General features: G+C 42.8%; 1 protein-coding gene across 1 annotated transcript in view; it reads right to left on the reverse strand.

Annotated features, from left to right (window-relative positions):
* Window positions 1-7,745: 7,745 nt before the first annotated feature.
* Window positions 7,746-19,868, reverse strand: part of LRP2 (LDL receptor related protein 2) — a 138,455-nt gene continuing 126,332 nt past the window's right edge. The window contains exons 58-66 of the mRNA XM_030323741.1: window positions 17,779-17,869; window positions 16,911-16,978; window positions 16,416-16,533; window positions 15,763-15,892; window positions 14,668-14,772; window positions 12,744-12,851; window positions 8,885-8,956; window positions 8,540-8,695; window positions 7,746-7,868 (exon numbers count right to left, since the gene is read on the reverse strand). Coding sequence (XP_030179601.1) covers window positions 7,746-7,868; window positions 8,540-8,695; window positions 8,885-8,956; window positions 12,744-12,851; window positions 14,668-14,772; window positions 15,763-15,892; window positions 16,416-16,533; window positions 16,911-16,978; window positions 17,779-17,869 — 971 coding nt within the window. The remainder of the gene's footprint in view (window positions 7,869-8,539; window positions 8,696-8,884; window positions 8,957-12,743; window positions 12,852-14,667; window positions 14,773-15,762; window positions 15,893-16,415; window positions 16,534-16,910; window positions 16,979-17,778; window positions 17,870-19,868) is intronic.

The following is a 19,868-nucleotide window of genomic DNA, read 5'->3' on the forward strand; positions in this document are numbered from 1 at the left end:
CTTGCCTTAGCCTGTAACTTTGTTCATTTATTTACTTAGCTAACATTTATTCAACACCTATTAAGTGTTGGGTTCAGTGTTAGGAGCTATGGATACAGCAGTGAAAGCTAGCTCTTGTCCCTGAGACATTCACACAGGGTAGGAGAGACATGCAAAAAAAAAAAAAACACAAAAAAACCCATCCATTGTAATAGATGATTCTGTAGTCTTCCTGAGGCAAGACCAGAATGGAGGCAAGCCGAGAAGGTCCGTGAGAGTGCAGGAGAAGGCCATGCATCCCTCTTGATTAAAGCGAGACCCACCAGGAAATTACAAATAGAGTTTAGTCTAGGGTTAGGTGTCTGAGCTGTTTGGCTCCGCTATCCGCGTTGAGGCAGAGCTCAGGAAAATCACTGCAGCTGCCTTTTTCTTGCATCTTTGTTCCCCGGGAACAGCCACCTTGCATGATAGGATGCAGGAGTCACACCACGAATCTTCAGCCCATCTTTCACAGAAGAAATCAAGGCGTATGTTCATTATCTATTTCAACACAAGTGACTCGAACAAAGAAAAGGTTAATGCTGGTTGGCACAGCTAGTCAGGGCTGGCTTGGCCCTTCATAGGGAGAGAAGCCAGCACCCAGCTTGGGGAGGAGCACCCCGAGAGCCAGTCCCGCACGAGGAATTCCCTGTGACTGCAGTCCTCTCCTCCAACGGCTCGTATTAAATCACATTAGTGCTAACTGACGGCAAGAGAGCAACACACAGAGGCCAGGGGTGATTTATCTGACTTATCTGAGTTAGGGTCCTGGATCCAACAGTAGTTATAATAGGTTGTGTAAGTCATTTAATCCTTTCTGACTTCAATTTCTTCATCTGTAAAATAGGGGTGACAATACTAATCTACGTCATTGGGTGGTTGGGAAGATTAAACGAGTTCACACTTGGAAAATGCTTAGAAGTCTTGGCACACAGAAAACATGCTATAAATACCTGCTGTTATAGCTGTTAGACAGTATAGGTCACAAGAATCCATAGAAATAAAATAGGGGAAGTAAAGGAAAATTTCTCCTGGGTCATGCCGTGCAACCTACAAAGCATCTTCCCATCTGTTATCTCCATTTTCTGATCTGTGAGAGGGTAAAAATAGTAGTTCCTGTATAAAGCTTCCAGGAGAATTAAATGAGCTACTTCACATAAAGTGCTCAGTAAATGTTAGCTGCTAGTATTTGATACTATGCCCTGGAACCTAGTAGATGCTCATTCACTATTTGTCGAATGAATCAGTTTATCCTCATGAGAGTCCTGTGGAGTTTATCATCTCCATTTTCTTTTTTCTTTTTCTTTTCTTTTGTTTTTTAGGTAAGAAACCAAAGTTTTGCAAAGCCCAATAGTAGTGTGGGCAAGTCCAGCCAGCTAGGTAGGAAAAGAGTCATGGCTCCATCTCTACTTTCCGAGATGCCAAAACTGACTCCTAAACCAGAGCTTGGTGGCCGTTTGCTTAAGTTATTAACATTGGTGTCTTTATACTCTAAACACCACAGCGCAACCCATTCTGAGTGGTAACCCACGTGGCCATCGTAGTGACTAGAGCATTCCCTCCTGGGCTGGACCTGCCTGAGCTACGTCTCCTGCCATCCTTTTGTGCCATCCTTTTGCTCTGACACAGAGCAGAAGGAAATATCACACCTCGGTGATTTCCAGACATTATAGACAGCCTTCTAAGACCATTTTGTAAAACAAAAATAAAAACAAAAAGGCTCCAGATAGCAGATGGATGATTACAAATTCAAGTTTAAAATTTTACGTTATGTCAGGGCACCTGGGTGGCTCAGTCGGTTAAGTGTCCGACTTTGGCTCAGGTCATGATCTCACAGTTCGTGGGTTCGAATCCCGCGTCGGGCTCTGTGCTGACAGCTTGGAGCCTGGAGCCTGCTTTGGATTCCGTGTCTCCCTCTCTGTGTGCCCTCCCCCACTCGCTCTCTGTCTCATTCTGTCTCTCAAAAATAAATAAATGTAATTAAAAAAATTAAAAAAATAATTTTGTTATGTGTATTTCACCATAATTAAAAAATAAATTCGAGTTTAACTTTCAAAGAATGGAAGCCCTGTGATTAATTTATTTTATTCCTAGGTTCATCTCTTCTTTAATCCAGAGACCATGCATGGGCCTGGAATCTCATCAGAAGTCAGCAGGATACCATTGGTCCTTCTGGTTAAGGACCCTTCATATGACTTAGGAAGCTCAGTATGGGCCTGGGGTCCCATGAAAGGCCCCTGAAGCCTTGGATGTATAAACAATGTTTGCGGGAGTTTCCTGCAGAAAGGGGCACTTCATGGCAGCTCTCAGCCCTAAAATTGACAGGCAGTCTTTCAAATACTTAAAAAAAAATTTTTTTTTTCTAAAATGCATCTATTTGATAGCTCACCTAGAGAGAGACAGCATTTGAGGATAAAAATTAAGATGCTGTCATTGAATCCGCCTTCTTTGAAATCTCTGTAACAAGCCTAGAACTTACTGGAGCAGCTGCAGTAGGTTTGAAATGAACAGAACTCCACATGAAGGCTCAAATACAGATAAATCATTGAACCATGGCACTTGAAAGCTAGAGGAGAACTTAGAGATAATTGTGTTCAACCCCTTCACTTTCCAGGTGAAGCTACTAATCACCTGGGAGGTGAAAAGACTAACCCAAGGCACGTGGCCAGTTAGAGCTTTGCTCAATGTGACTAAAAGTCCGTGTCAGCCGCATACATGAGGTCAAAGACAGATAAAGTGACACCCCCTTATGTCCCCCCCCTGCCTCCTGAGTTTTTATTGCAAATAAGCCTCCATTGCCCTCCACCAAATGTATTTGGTCACTTTAAGATTTGGAAAATGGCAACAAAGTACTGTGCCAACAACCTGAGGTTGCTCATCTTATAAAACTGAAGTGTCACTCTGAAATGCTTTATTCTTAGAACTTGCCCCAAAATAAAACCATAAAAACTCAACAAATGCACTCTTGTAACTATACAGTTGGACTCTTGGTCATAGACCGTGTCTTACCTGACTGGAGGTAAGTGGTGTTACTGTCAAGAAAGCTCAGGGCTTTTTAAAGTTTTCTATTCCCTGGCTCCTAAGAGAGGCCTCTTGAGGAAATTATAGCCACAATGGGGCTGAGGAAAACTAACAAACAGAACATAATGGAAGAAAAGTCCCTTGGAGCTAAGTCTGGAAACATGGGAAGGGATAAAAGAGTAAATTTCTGGGGCGCCTGGGTGGCTCGGTTAGTGATTGGCCAACTCTTGCTTTCGGCTCAGGTTGTGATCTCACGGTTCATGAGATACTGGGCTGTGTGCTGGACAGCACGGAGGCTGCTTGGGATTCTCTCTCCCATTCTCTGCCCCTCCCCCGCTGTAGCTCTAGAACCTCTCTCTCAAAATAAATAAATATAAAAAAAAAAAAAGTAACTTTCTACATCAGCTTGTTCTTCAATCCAGTGAAGTCCTGGGTGCTAGACACTGGGAATTTTGTGAAAGACCCTACCCCTGCCTTGTCGGGACAAGAAATGTGGCTCTGAACATTGTGACTTAAATATGCACTTTACCTTTCTGGGTCTTGGTTTTCCCATCTTTCATGCCCAGGGGTATTGATTTCCTTCTCATTACACTTATGTAACAATAAAATGAGACCCCAAATTTTATCATCTCCCCTCTGGCCTCATTACAGACAAGATGTGTCCATTCGTCCAGAGTCCCAAATAAAATCTTGACCATCCCCATAACATCCTTTATTAAAAAAAAAAAAAAAATCAAAGATCAGCCTCTTGTAATTAGATCAGTAGTTCTAATGCTGGCTGTATATTAAAATCACCCAAGGAGCTCTTAAAAATATATTTCCCGTTTTCAAAAAAAAACTCTTCCTTCCTCCTCCACTCAATTAATGACAGTAAGCATGGCTACAGTGGACTGAGGGCTTCCTCTGTGCCAGGAAGTGGGCCGAATACATTCTTTACACACATTTCACATCAGACTCCCATGGCCAACCTGTTTTATAGAAGGAGCCTCTGGGGCTTTGATGAACAGCAGGAGGATGGCCTAGCGCCTATGATGAAGGCATTTGTCCTGTGATGATGGCTATCATCAGGGGGCATCAGTTTTCAGAGGAACAGAAAGAGGTGCCCCTCCTCTCTGGCCCGCATAAGCAGAGACAGCACTCAATGACTGGCAATATTGTTATGTAAGTGGGACTCAATGCCCTCTAGTAGTTTCTAGAGACCTGTTCGTTTGGCTTCTTATCATTAATTGCAGAACATCACGGACACAAAGTGAACACGGAGGCTTGATTTTCAAACAAGATGCTCTGGATTCACTTCCAGGAAGGAGTGGCTCAGAATTGGTAAGACCAAAAGAACTGAGCAAAGCTGGTCACTTTAAAGAGCTGACACACCCAAGTGTTGTTGTTTTTGTTTTGGGGTTTTTTGGGGGGGGTTTTGTTGTTGTTGTCGTTGTTTTGTTTTTGGATCCATCCCTTGCAGTGGCTGGGGCGGGGCCCCTGGTGAGGTGAGCCAATCGGTGCAGATCTTCCTTTCCAGGGCATCAGAGACCCTTCATATATGGGCCCATCCAACCTTCTCTAAGCTACATATGCAGCTACATGTCTTCAGGATCTTCACCCAAGCAGTATCTGATGGAACAACACAGCACGGCTTGTGCCATCCCCTGCACCGTGTCCGTCCCCACTTCCCTGTCTTTGCCCATGCTATCTTTTCTGTCTCCCCTCCTCCTTGGACTTCTTTACTGACAAATTCATCTTTGGAGGTCAAATGTGAAGATCTGTGACAAGCGCTGTCCTCCTGTGCTCCCACACATTTTATTGGGATTAGTTTCCTGCACTAGACTGCATCCTCTGAGAGAAGTGGCCACGGCAGCGGGTTGAGACAGCTGGATTGAAATTCCAGCCCTGTCGCTTACTGGCTGTGCGACTTTAGTGTTTAACCAAAGGTGTTTAGCCACTCAGTGCCTCATCTGTACAATGGGGAGAATAGTATCTACCACATAGGACTGTTATGAAGATGAAAGGAGATAAAACACGTAAAGTATTGAGAACCGAACCTGGCGTGTAAACATTCTACTAGCTATTGTGATTTGCTGGTGCCTGTAACACGGGATTCTCTCGTGACAATTCATGATTGTGTGTTACTTAGAGAGGACAGCAAACAAACTGAAGGATGTGAGTTCCTAGCTCATTCAGGAAAATCTGAAACATACACCAGAATAGAGAGAATAGTATAATAACCCCCATGGACCCAAGGCCCAGCGGCAACATTTCTTGCCTTGTGGCCAACCTCTTTGTATCTCTATCCTGTTCCTCACTCTCTCCCCAGCACACACTGGCTTATTTCAAAGCAAATCACAGATGTGAAGAAAGCAACTTTAGCTTTATTCTCTTGAGGGAGCTTTCAGAAAGGAAACACATAGTCACATAGTATCCCCCTTAGGACATACGGCTTGTGACCATGATGAACACAGGGGGAAGGCGGAACAGAGGCTGAGAGATCAAGGGCAGCCAAGGACTCAAGCCTGCAGTCCAGGGCTCTTTCTAGGATGCCTGGGAAAACCTGTGTATCTCCAAGCAGCTTCCTTAGAACCCTCCCTCACCCCAGGGCCTACATAGTTCTCAACTGTCTTTGAGCCAGTCTGAAATATTCCACCTCAAAAATCAAACGTTGGTCTTTTTCCATTTCAGAGAAAAACCAACGTAATGGATGGACTTCTCAATGGAAAATTCTCCTGTCACATATGTTCCTGAAACCCGTGGTCTCTACATCCCTTTGTCTGCAACTGAGTGCTGGTAGAACACAGAGAGAGTGAGTGAGTGGGTGAATCAGTGAGTGAATAAATAGTAGAAAGCTTACTGGGAAACCCTGGAAAAAGGTGACCGGTATGATCTGACAGCTTTGGGTGGACACACCTGCTGTGGTCATGATTTTATATTGCACACAATACTCCATGTCTGCTACTAAAATTGCTCCTGTTTCACGTGCTAAAATGATGAGCAACCTCAACTTCAGTCCTGTAAATAGTGCCCTGTCTCCCCGGTGTTCCTGCACTGGCAGAGTTTCCAAACAGCTGCCCTGGCTGGAAGGAAGGAAGCAGGGGGAGAACCCGGCACTGGGGGGAGCCTACCAGGAGGGGCTACGGGAGGGACAAAGTCCCCTAGAGAGGACAGGAAGGCACCAGCAGGCTCTCTGAGTCCTTTCTGGGATACACCGGGAAATGAAGCTGAGCAGAAAACGAATTCTCATAAAAGAAATTCCTGAGGGGCGCCTGGGTGGCGCAGTCGGTTAGGCGTCCGACGTCAGCCAGGTCACAATCTCGCGGTCCATGAGTTCGAGCCCCGCGTCGGGCTCTGGGCTGATGGCTCGGAGCCTGGGAGCCTGTTTCCGATTCTGTGTCTCCCTCTCTCTCTGCCCCTCCCCCGTTCATGCTCTGTCTCTCTCTGTCCCAAAAATGAATAAACGTTGAAAAAAAAATTAAAAAAAAAAAAAAAAGAAATTCCTGAGAACAATTTCATAGTGAGCTTAATGCCCAAAACAAATACCAAAGTTGGAGATTACAAACATTTCCAAGTGCAGGTTCTCCTGGCTCCCTTTTACCCGTGCATTCACACTTCCTGCTGGCTGATGCAGCCACCCCCATGTTAATGCATCAGAATACACACCCCACAGAAGCTTGAATTCCAATTTGGAACAAAACTCTCTCCAGCTGCAACTGTCCTCACTGCTCTTCTGTCACGCTCAGCATGAGGAGCTCGGAGATCCCTCAGCAGTGGGTCCTTTCACTGAGCTCTGGAACACAATCAGATCCGAAAAGGGGGACTTGGCTCAGGGCCTACAGCGTAAGAAGAGGTGGAAATTGACTTTGAAAGGCAATTAAAGGGGCTGCCTCCCCAGAGTTCAGGTGGGAACCTAAGGAGCTACTCCCCTCTGAGATTACCCCAGCAGGCCTGTCAGGTCTGCATGTGCTGGGAATTCTTCCTCCCCTCCCTGAACTCTGGACACCCATAGCTCTCAGGTTGCCTGGCACTTACAGCCCTGAGCTCTGTGTACAGCGAAATACAACCGATTCATGAGCTGGTCTTAAGAAGCACGCCAAAGAAGTCTGATAAAATACACATTTATTAGAAATTTTTCAGCAGCATCATTTCCGTTTGCTTTTCTAATCAAAGTATATTTCAAAAAAATTACAATAAGCTCTCAAAATACAAGCCACAAATATTTTGAGAACTCGGTAACAAAATAATCAGTAGTACATGTTTCATTCATCCATCCATCCATCCATTCATTGTTTTAAAAATGTGCAATATTAGCACAGAGAGCCAGAAATGCTACTCAGTATGGAACTTGTATATTCCTGCCATGGGTCCTGTTGTGAAGATATGCCCACTATTCAAGAGAAACTCTAGGCTCTACAGTACATTCCGATACAAATGTATAATTTAGCCAAAAGGACCTAAAAAAAAGGCTCAATAAGAACAGTTTCCCTTTCTATTCATGTTCAACTTAGGAAATAAATAGTCATTATAATGATATTTTCAGACAGAAACAAAAACCCAGTTGAGGCTTTGCTTAACTGGTATTCGCTTTGCACCTTACTTGATGAAGACACAGATTTGGTTTGAGTCATTCAGCTGGTGAGCTCCAGTGTCTGGGGTAGGTGACCGCCTGAGATGCCAGGCAAGGACGGAAACTGCCCTATGGTCCATCAGGCAAAAGAGCTCGTTCAACTGGATACAAACTCTTTGCGGGACACTTGTACCTCCTGATGTGGAATTTTCTCACAGACATCACAAATAAAAACGTTGACTTGACAGCTAGTGAGGTAATACATGTGAAAGTGTTCTGGCTAGACAATACAAACATGCAGAAGGGTGAAATTGAATTGGTTTTCTTCTACCTTCTGCATTATTTGAGGCATCTATGGTCAGACCCAGATGTCTAGATAACACACAGTGCCCTGTATCCATATGCCTACTAATCAGCTAATCGAATAATCAGCTTATCTTGAACATTAAGTGCTGAGGTGTAAAAATGGACCCAAGAGTGGGGCCTGGGTTTCTTTGCTTGATAATCCTATAGGGAATAGGAGTGGTACCTCTTCTTTAGACATGGCAAAAGGCCCCAAGTCAATTCCTTTCTTTGTTGGGTCATTTACTGGAATGATCACCAACCAATTCAGCAGATACTTTTCTCAGCAAATTTAATGATGTGATAATCTTTCCAAAATTTACAAATGTACAGTATATTTATAGCATTACCTTCAGATAGCTTCAGTGCAAAGATATCCATATAGTACATTGTGATAATTATTTGTAAAAATATGAGACAGCATAAGTAAAAAAAAAAAAAAGACACACAAGACACGGTTTCCAAAGACACTTCCAACTACAGGCAAATGGGAAAAAATATATTTTTTTAATAAAGTACTGAATGTTAACTTTTTCTTCATCTGTTTGTAAAAAATATATGTGCAAAAGTGTGTTTCTAGTGATCCCTAAACAGATGGCATAGCTATACCTCAGAGTCTTCTCTAACAAGGTTTGCGGTGTCTGTAAAAGTGTCTTCCGTCGCAGTATAGGTTGGCACTGGGTCTCTCCTTGGAGAACTTTTAGCAGGGAGGGAAGGAGAGGGAGTGGGAGCCACAGCAGTGCTGTCCTTGTGTTCATTCTCCATCTAAGACCACAGGGAAAAACGAATCAGCCATTTATTCCCCCAGTGGGACTGGAAACAGTTTTGTGTGAAGAAAACAAATCTTTACCAGTTTGCTCAGAATAATCTGAGTGTATACCCACCTTAGCCAGACAAGTTATTGCTAAGAAAGAATGCTGAACGCCTGTGGGAACAAAAATTGTCAACAATTACCTCCGCATAGATTGGGTTTTCAAAGTTGGTAGTTGGTTTCAATTTTCGTTTGAAGATACTCCATTTTGTTGCCTAAATGAAAAGGGGGACACAGAAAACCTTCAGTAATGGAATTTTTTGCATGGATTTGTTCTTCCATGGAGGTTTTTTTTTTTTTTTTAATTTTACGTTTGTTTGTTTATTAGAAACAGAGCACAAGTGGGGTGGGGCAGAGAAAAAAGGGAGAAAATCTGTGCTAATAGCACAGAGCCCAATGCAGGGCTTGAACTCATGAAACTGAGATCATGACCTGAGCCCAAACCAAGAGTTGAATGCACAAGCGATTGAGCCACACAGGCGCCCAACCTCCATGTAGGTTTTAAAATGTCTTCTGAGTGAAGGAAAAAGCAAACTGGGACCTGGGACCCCATGACCTGACCCATGGGTACATTGTTCAGTTCCTCCTCAGACAGTCCCCAAACTGAAACTGAAAGTCTCTGGGCTCTTTTCATCTAATAAGTTCAAAGACTTCCTTGACTTGACATGTATAGTTGACAGAATCTGTGCCAACAGAATCTAGAAGCTTTGACAGAGACAGGCAAGAGATTTCTTCAGGGGCTGCTTAAAACTTAAGGGGAAAGCCAGATTGTAACTCTCATTTCCTAAAATGATGTCTTGATCCTTGGTCAACTCAAACCTATCCCTTCCCCTTCATCATTTCCTCCTGTAATCAAAATAGCAATGGTGACAACAAAAAATAGCATCTATTGAGAGCTTACTATGTATCAGGGGTTAGTCTAAAAGTTTTACAAGTTTTCCCAATTAATCTTCCTGGCAACTCTGAGGTAGGTGCTCTTATTTTATAGATGAGGAAGGAGTCACAGCAAGCCCATATAACTGAACTGTAGGTGGAAGAGTAGGCAATGATGATAGGACTCAGAGGACCATACACTGAAGAACCCAAAGAGAAATCACCACAGACTACGGCTGGTGGCCCAGGTCTCGCTGAAAAGCTACCCATGGTGCCAGTGCCAGAAACAGCTCTGGCTGTTTCGAGATGGAAGAAGACAAAGGAACAGAAAGCAAGGGCGCGGACAGCCTACTCCAGCAGGAAGCTAAGGTAGCCCATATGTTTTAGGGGCATCTCTTGCTCTGTGAAATTAGGCGGCCAACATGTGAGGATGTAGGGGGCACATGACTACAGGAGAAGACCATTCACTATAACCCACATGTAAGTGAACACCTACTCTGTACATGGCAGCCACCAAGAAAAAGATAAAGACATTTAGATCAAGAGCCTGGCCTCTGGAAGCTTACACTTATGGGATGGGCTCCTTGGAGTTAAGCAATTACTAACAAGAGAAACTGGTGATTTTCACTTTTATCTCCTTGGGAAATCCAGTGCATGTCAACATGACTTGGAAAACAATAGAACTGAGTCATAGGAATTCTTGCTCCTAGCTTTGAGTCTTTTGAGCAGATTTACTGATGAAAGATAAATTTGTGAGCCACTTTGGCACATTAATGTCAACCTAGAGAGAGCCTAACCAAGTGTTGCCTTACTGCTTTAAGCCACATTAGCTGCCATCTCAGTGCCCAGAAGACAACCGATAGAGAGAGATCCCTAGACATAGCACGTAGGACAGACCTTAGAGGGTCTCAGCCTCAACTGATTAAAAACAACAAAACAGAGGAAGAGCCAACACACTGCAAAGGTGAAGATGAGAAAGAAAGAGGCTATAACTGATGAAGATCCACTCTCGTCTGAAAAGTCTTTCAGTGTTCATTGTTTCTGATGATAGATGTGCAGGTCAGAGGCTGCAACATCTCCACCACATTCCCCTTCCTGCTCAGGCTGGGAGAGAGCTCTGTCCAGTGGAGAAGATCACTAGACTTGAAATGGACTGAAAGAAAAGTTGAGAATATAAAATAAATCTGGCACTGCCTTGGGGTTGAGTTAGATTTAGGGAACACTCAAGAGACACAACATTGCGACACTCAAGACTTGTGACATCCAAGTATTTCGGTGTCTGTAGAAAATTAATCTTCAAAATCCATTTTAAAATGTAGCTTAAAAAAAATTCAGTCCCAGGGGCGCCTGGGTGGCGCAGTCGGTTAAGCGTCGGACTTCAGCCAGGTCACGATCTCGCGGTCCGTGAGTTCGAGCCCCGCATCGGGCTCTGGGCTGATGGCTCAGAGCCTGGAGCCTGCTTCCGATTCTGTGTCTCCCTCTCTCTCTGCCCCTCCCCCGTTCATGCTCTGTCTCTCTCTGTCCCAAAAATAAATAAACGTTGAAAAAAAAATTAAAAAAAAAAATTCAGTCCCTTGAAAAAATATAAAACTGAAAATTCCTTTCTAAGACGTTTTTATGTGTCTGGTGTGTGTGTGTGTGTGTATGTGTGTTCGTGCATGTGTGTATCAGAAGAAGGAATTAGTAAATGAAATATGAAAAGGTAGAGACCTTTCTTATAAACTCTTCATTAGCATTAATTTAGTTCAACTTTTATTTTGATCCAAACAAGCAGAATAGAAACCAATTTCTGAGGTGCTGAAAATTCAGCATGACTTCCAAGTTAACTCTGCAGATACCAGTTATGCTTACAGATTATTTCAGAAACAAGGATTGTGTAAATAGTCAGATTTCTCACTACCCTTGGATTTGTTTCTTTATATTACTTTACAGGGGTCATAGAACCTTAAAACTAAGACATTCCAGATCCTATTGCTCCCAATTGGAAATGGAGGTGCTGAGGCAGAGTGGGGCTGATTTCTGGGATCACAAGGCATTGGGGGAGACACTACTGACGCTTAATGGACAGGGGCCAGAAATACTAAAATGTGTTGCAATGCATAGACAAACTTTTGTACCACAAAGAACTATGCCAATAGTGAGCCCAATGAGAAACATAAAGACTCTAAAACCAGAGGGAAAATATTTTGCCAAAATCAGACAGTTAGATCTTAAATAGTTTCATATGTGTCCATTAAAACTAGTGATGGGTTATATATTAACACAAAATTTCATATCAAATTTAATTGAATTTCTCTCTGTAGACCAATCTAAAAATTTCAAAGTGCCTGAAAGCATGATCTTTTTTTCTTTTAATCTCCAGTGTTAAACCCTGTACCTGGCACACCGAGGGCAATAATGTTGGTTGGATGGATAGATGGACAGATGAAGAGAGTATGAATTAGTGCCATCTCGTGGTGAATATAGGTAACAGCAGTAGAGCTAAGAACACAGTACATTATTCAGGGAACAAAGATGTAGACTGTAGAAAAACTGCATTACATGAAAAAGGAAAAGGTCTTCTATATGTGTGATTGACACAGTGAACTCTTTATTCTAAGTCATTCTGTAAAATCAAGTAACTCTAGTCTGAAGAGACTAGATCCTGAAATCTGTTGCCCCTCTTTTTTTTAATTTTTTTTTTTTAACATTTATTTATTATTGAGAGACAGAGAGAGACAGAGCATGAGCATGGGAGGGGCAGAGAGAGGATGAGACACAGAATATGAAGGAGGCTCCAGGCTCTGAGCTGTTAGCACAGAGCGCGGCGCAGGGCTCGGACTCACAAACCCAGCAAGATCATGACTTGAGCCAAAGTCAGACACTCAATGCCCCAGTTGCCCTTCTTTTTTCCATATGGTCTCCCACGTCACAAGGAATATCATTCCATCTCAATCCATGCTAGAAATGTGGTTTTAGTTAGTGGAACAATTTTTAATTTATTATTATTTAAAAATTACCTTTATTAACTGCCTATCTTGGGTCCATGAGCCTATCAGGGTCTCCCTAGTCTCCCCTAGCATTAGTAAACCCAGCAATTCCTAAGCCCTTTGCAAATCCCATACCATTTCAGTAGCCAGACACTATTACCTGAGTTGTATCAGCACTTGGGGAAGCCGGCTTTGTGTCTGGAGCTATTTCAGAAGGGTTTATGGGACTTCCATAGTTCTGGTTATCCACATTTCCAGATACAGTCACCTGCATGCATATTAAAGGATATTATCCAGTTTGAAAGAAGTTTGCTGTGAAGTCTTATCAGCTCTTTGGTTCACTTTACTGCCTTGCTTTCTCACAGACATGGTCAGGCACTATTTGTTTTTTTTTTTTTTAATTTTTTAATGTTTATTTATTTTTGACAGAGAGAGAGAGAGAGAGAGAGAGACAGAGGACAGAGCATGAGGGGGGGAGGGCAGAGAGAGAGAGGGAGACACAGAATCCAAAGCAGGCTCTAGGCTCTGAGCTGTCAGCACAGAGCCCAATGCGGGGCTCAAACTCACAGACTGTGAGATCATGACCTGAGCTGAAGTCAGACGTTCAACCGACTGACCCACCCAGGTGCCCCGCACTATTTGTCTTAATAGGAGAACAATCCCATGCCCTAGGACTAAACACCATTCCCATCTCCCCAAAATCAAAGCACCAACCACTATGTCATCTGTCTCATGCCTTAGTCCTGGGAGGCAAACACCCATCACAGTCATATTCTCACTTAGTAATGACAATTTTATTGTGTTCTCTGTGCTGCCTTATTTCCACTGTTGACCATATTTTCAGACAAACAACTCCAATTGCATACTGCCAGCCAAATCTTAGAGGAACAGCATGAATTATTCCCAAACTCAGTGGAGAACTGAGACTCTTATCTTTGGATATTTAGAATAAAATTACTATTCTGAGATGACTGCTTACAAGAGGTTGAATTTCTGAAACAAGAGACATAATGGAATTAATACCCCTCTAGACATTTTCTGCAACATTCATGTGATTCCAAGGTTCCCTCCTAAGCCCAAATTACCATGAATATATAGTTAACAAATTACAAGGTAAAAATTCACTCTTTTTCCCATATTTTTACAATCACTGTTTCGTTTCTTCTCAAACATGTGTTTGTAAACATGGCCTCATTTTATTTCGAGTGAAAATGCCAAATGAAATGCCACATCTATTGTATCATGTGATCATATTTTTGCTACCTGGATATCAAAAGACCAGGAAAAATGCTTAAGATGCAACTGTTTCTGATCTTAAGAATGCTATCCATAAAATAAACCTTTTTATATTTAAAAGGTACCATATCTTATGATTTCAAATGAAGGTTAGGTATTAACCACGAAACTGCATTTCCCTGATGCTGTAGTTGTTTCAACAAAGGAAGTAGGCTAAATGCTGACAGGCACTAGAAGTGGTGTGGGAGCTACTGTTCCAGGTCCAGGGAAAAGTTCTTTCCCTTCATCTATTCACCTATGTCACCTCCCTGCTCCTCTTAAAGATGAGTGAGTAACAGGGCTGCACCAAAGGAAATTTAGGTATCTGCCTATCAACGTTGGGGACTTTAGTTTTCAGAAAAGTATGTGAAAGGCAAGCATAAGGAGGTCACCTCAAATAACACACCGGTGATACCAATAAGAACCCAGAGAGTATACCCAATCCCCCAAATCTCCACATAATGACCTGACAATCATTCACTTGTTCGTTTCACAAATATTTACAGAGAGTCTGTGTGAGTCAGGCACTGCTTGCCAAGCCCCTGAGTGGACTCGTAATTCTTGCTCTGACCACTCAGCATGACAAGGCTCTTGGTCAGCACAGAATGGTTGCCAAGCCTCAGCGACTCTGCAACACGTTGGTGTCATACCCTTGGGTCAGTCCTATTATCGCATTTAGTGAACCTGAAGGGTGGGAACACTGCTTCCTTCCATTTGAGGGAAAGTAAGGAGAACCCTAGGAGGGCATTATTCAATAGCACAAGATTGAGTAGTAGCAGAACCTGAAAGAAAGGGCTGTGACTTCTTACCTGGGTTGGCTGGTGAACCACTTTGACATCACTGTCCCTGGATGCATACATTGGGTTTTCAAAGATTATGGGCTGCTTCCCCATCTCCATGGCAAAGTGTTCACTCTGATGGAGAAAAGAAGTATCTGGTTTACACAGGAAGGAAGGTGCCCTCCTCACACCTGGAGGTATACTAGTTGCTATGCCAAATTTATCCAAAAAGAACTTAAAGAAAAAGCCAGGAGACACAAGGCCTCCACACGGCAAACATCACATGAAGTAACAAATGCACTAATTCATCAGATCAAGGAAACAGAAACACTCTTTTACACCCACATTCTCTTTGGCTCGTTAATGCAAATATTCACTTGGGGATAGGTCTGCACAGCAGAGAAAAGCGTGGCTGGTGGAAAAAAGAGCAAAGAGGAGAAGAGGGAGAGGGGAAAGAAGAAAGAATAGGTAATATTGTACTTTTATGCGGAGGTTAAACATGAAAGATTTGGGAGAAAGGCAAAATATTGAAAGTTATTTTCCAGTCCTGGTTATAGATCCTGTACTAGTACACTCATAAAGTAGCCATTTGGTCCTCACAAGAGGTATTACTGTATCCATTTTATAGATGGGGACAACGAGGGTCAGAGCGATCAAGCTCCATGCCTATTATTACATTCTTAGAAGGCGTCAGAGCTGTGATTTGAACCAACCGCTGCATCCAAAATCACTATGTATCCCAACTATACACATTGGTGGGAAAATATAGAAGACTAGGAAACACGGATTTCCCTATTCCTTCCCTTAACATACAAAGAGTCATCAAATAAAAACAATACCATGCTCTCTCTCCCCTCTCCCCCAAAAAACATAAGACTCTTTAAGATTCTCATTAAACTTAACACTGTTTAGGATTCAAGTGTGGCTTAGAGCAGGGGTAAAGTGCAATTTTATTACTAATATGTTAGAGACCTTTCTGCAAAAACGTAATGTTTCCTAATTTTGTAAAGACTTTACGTTGAGAAGCATACCGTTTCATTTTTATTCTAGGTGAATTTTATTCTCTATAAAAAGCGTTTCTTTTATAAAACAGTAAACATACAGCCATTTTGCAGCCACACTCACCATCACCACTGATCTGTCAATGGCGGACTCAGGCCCAAAACCAGACACTCCAATATCCATGTTAACATCTGCTCCTGATCTGAAGGTCACCCCATTTCCATTTTCAGAGGATTTAACTAGACTGCTTAAGCTGAAATAAAGTAATTGAAACAGTGTACGATTTTTTAAGCCACCTGTTGCAATAGTACCCTCTCCTCCATATTGCTAAAGCTTACTTAAATGAAACGCTCAATTCTCACTCTGAATTCATACATCAAATATGGTAGGAAGTTGCCTTAGCTACACAGAAGTGTTAAAGCACATTGTTGAATGCTTGACATCTAAGAGAGGGCTAACTTGGCACTCGCAGGAATAAAGCCTGGTCCAACCCACAGACTGTGTTCCAGTCTAACCTGAATCCCCACCAGTGGGCATAACTATTTGGACTATAAAGTGTGATTTGCATTCAGGCTTCAAAAAAGCATTAGATTGTGATTTGAAATGATGGCTTTTAAGTTCAATACTTTTTGTTTCTACAGAATAGGTTAAGCTGCACGTTATGCTATTTTAACTTACAAAAACACCAAACCAAAACAAAACAAAAAACCCTGAATTATTCACATAGTCACATCACCCAAGCTTCTAAAATCAATATTCCACATGATGAAACTGACCTTGGTAGCTTGGGCAGAGAAGGCAAAAGGGAGCCAGTTCTCCTGTAGTGGAAAAATCCTAATGCTGCCAACGCTCCAATTATGATGATCAGGATGCCTGTCAACAGCACAGCCACTGCTGCCACCGAAGAGGGAAGAAAAAGTGACCATATCAGCATGGGGAAAGGGAAAGGAACCAATAGACTTAAGACTGGAAGCTGAGGGCAGAACCAATTCAAACACTGAGTTAAATAGAATATAAACAGCTTTCAACTTAGGAGATGTGAAGCATTTCCAGGTCACTCATATATATTTTTTTAATGTTTAGAGTGCGAGAGAGGTGGGGGACAGAGAGAGAGGGGAACAGAAAATCCCAAGTGGGCTCTGCGCTGACAGCAGGAAGCCCGACGTGGGGCTCGAACTCACAAACCGAGATCATGACCTGAGCCAAAGTCGGACACTCAAACAACTGAGCCACCCAGGCGCCCCCAGGTTGCTCATATTCTTAAAACTTACTTGTTCCTGGAGGGACGCCTTTTGAAAGTCCTATTTCACAATATTTTCCCATGTAGCCACTGGGACACCTGAAAGTGAAAGGAGAATTGCTCACAAGCTGTGGCATTCTTAGGCTTCCATAGCTATTGTACAAGCACATCTTCAGGTAGAGAGAGGTTTGACCGAGCAAATTACACATGGGACAGTCAGTGTATCTTGTACGACTTTGTTTATTCTGCCAAGATATGATGAGCAGCAAAAACAACTGACTTTGATCTGACTATGAAATTCACTTTCAATGCTGTGGCTATGACACCTGCAAGGTCATCAAATAAATGTATTGGTGTCTACTCTATGCAACGTTTCCATTGAGAATGAAAATGGAAACCAAGATTGTATTCTTTCCACTGATATGTTTCCATTAAACGGTTTTTAAAGACCTCCATTTATCTTGTGCCACGTTAGAGCTTTCTCAAGAATTCTTTTTTTTTCCCCCAAATCTTTAGCCCAGTCTCTGCTCATCACAAGTGCTTGGGCTGACTCAGCTCTGCTGACAGCTGGTCTCTCACACTCCAAGTGTAATTAACACCAGGTGAGTAGAGAAATTGGGGCTGTCACTTCTCTAATCCCTGTTACAGTTGGCTCACAATCCTGTGGCATCTCATGGGGGCTTGTTGGAAATGCAGAATCCCTGTGAATGAGATGATACTTATGCACAGTATGGTTTGAGAAGCACTGCCTTAGTTCTCTGCGGACTCTCCCAAGGGAGGGCAAGCTGGTCACGATGTGAAAATTAGTGAACTGGCAAGGCTCCTCTACTTGTTTTTCTGGCTACTTTGTCTTAAATTCCCCCAAGGCCTACAACTCGGACCTCAACATTCAGACTTACTTGCATTTGGGGAGGTCATTCTCATCAAAATAGCAATTTCCTCCGTACATACACCTGCATGGGGGGGGCATGTTGATAGGACTTTCGATGGCTGCAGAAAGGGAAAGCCATGCATGTGTTAGTCAGCCACACTCAGCAGAGCACCCAAACCATGCAAATGTGCTTCAGGCCCAGGGTCAGAGTGGGGAGTGGATGGGGGCAGGGCAGCTAATTAGTTTCCTCATCAAAACGTTACCTTCCACTTAGGAATAAGGTCTTGGAGAGTAATGTACATTTGGTGGAAAGAAAGAGACAATTTATAGCATTTTCCCCCCAGTGGAGAGATGCTACACTCCAGAACATATATTAACATTTAAAAGAAATTTGTGGTAAAGAAATCTCTTAGGACATTCGTGTTCTCATTTGAAGTTTTCAGAATTCTCCTCTGCAAGCCCAGTGAAACACAAGAGTTCAATCTGGGCACACCTCAACACTTCATCTGAAGGCTTCAAAGCATCAGGGACCCATCAATCAAGCAACAATGCAGATACACAGATGCCTGATAGACAGCTGGTTAGAGATGTCCTATTTTTTAAGTCCTCCAACTTGCCCTTGCTCTGGGTCCCTGCTCCAGGTCAGCCCCCACGTACTCCTTGGAGGTGCCTGATGGGGCTGTTAGCGTTTCCATGTCTTATACCTAGAAGATGCTCAGTAAGTATCTGTCACATGTGCACTTATTTAAGGAGCTCAGATATCCTCCTGGCTCAGTCCCTCTATTTGAATCTCTACTCAAAGTTCATTTTATCACAGAGGCCTTCCCAGAACTCTCTACCTAAAGGCCACCCAACTCCCACCTGACCCTCATCCCTCTTACCCTGCTTTCGTTTTCTCCTTTTGCTTTTACTATCTGACATTATACATTTGGGGAGGGGGGCAGTCTCTATTTAGAATCTCTATTAGAATATAAGCTCAACAAAGGCAAGGGATCTGTTTTGTTCACTTTCATTATCTCCAGCACTTAGTACTTAGCACATAGTAGGCTCTCAATAAATACTTATCAAATTAATTAATTAAAATGCCAAACTAAGACCCCATATGGAACAACTACCACCATTATCGTGCTTGCTTTGGTTAAAGTTCTTTTAAACAAGAACCTGACTATAATGCACTTGGCAAACAATGTAAATGAGGAAAGTAGTAGATGAAGTAACATCTTGGACAACACCGCCCATGAGTGCGAAATTGTGATAAATGTCAGAACCATCTGTCTACAGCATACAACAAATGTCAAAAGCTTGAAATTGTTTGGCTCAAAATATTACTAAATACTGTAATCTTGCCAATATTTCCCCCCCAGCCTCGGGATGAGAGTGGGGACAGGGGAAGAGAAGCGGGAGTAGCTGTTTTTTGGTTCCTGCATTCATTCTCTAAACCCGCCAACTTTTCCGGCTGGTTCAGGAGAGCCAAAAGTTGGTGCCTTGTTTAACCACTTGCTCCCCCTGGTGGCCACAGGTGGTTAAGCATAGCGTCATCAGCTAAAACTGAGGGAAGGGAACCATAAAATGGGCCACTAAAAAATAAAAACAAGGATGTGAGCCACAAAATGGGCTGCTAGCAAACTACAGGATGATTTTTTTAATGAGTATTATTAAGAATTGGATACTAGCCAGGGACACTAGTTATTCCCCAGGACTTATATATACTCCCTATTTTAAGAGTCTCTGAAGAAAGGTCCTGCTAGGCACAGATCTTCCACAGCATTTGGGATGAGAAATAAAGCACTGCTTCCTTATTCCAGCCTCCAGCCTCCAACAATGTAAGGTGTCTTTTTTTTTTTTTAATTTTTTTTTTTTAACGTTTATTTATTTCTGAGACAGAGAGAGACAGAGCATGAACAGGGGAGGGGCAGAGTGAGAGGGAGACACAGAATCTGAAACAGGCTCCAGGCTCTGAGCTGTCAGCACAGAGCCCGATGCGGGACTCAAACTCACGGACCGTGAGATCATGACCTGAAGTCGGACGCTTAACCGACCAAGCCACCCAGGCGCCCTGTAAGGTGTCTTTTTAAATGTACCTTTTTCACTTGTCAAAACTTTGAAATGAGCATGTGA

The sequence above is a fragment of the Lynx canadensis genome, chromosome C1 (genome assembly GCF_007474595.2).
Source record: "Lynx canadensis isolate LIC74 chromosome C1, mLynCan4.pri.v2, whole genome shotgun sequence".
In the NCBI taxonomy this organism is placed as follows: domain Eukaryota; kingdom Metazoa; phylum Chordata; class Mammalia; order Carnivora; family Felidae; genus Lynx; species Lynx canadensis.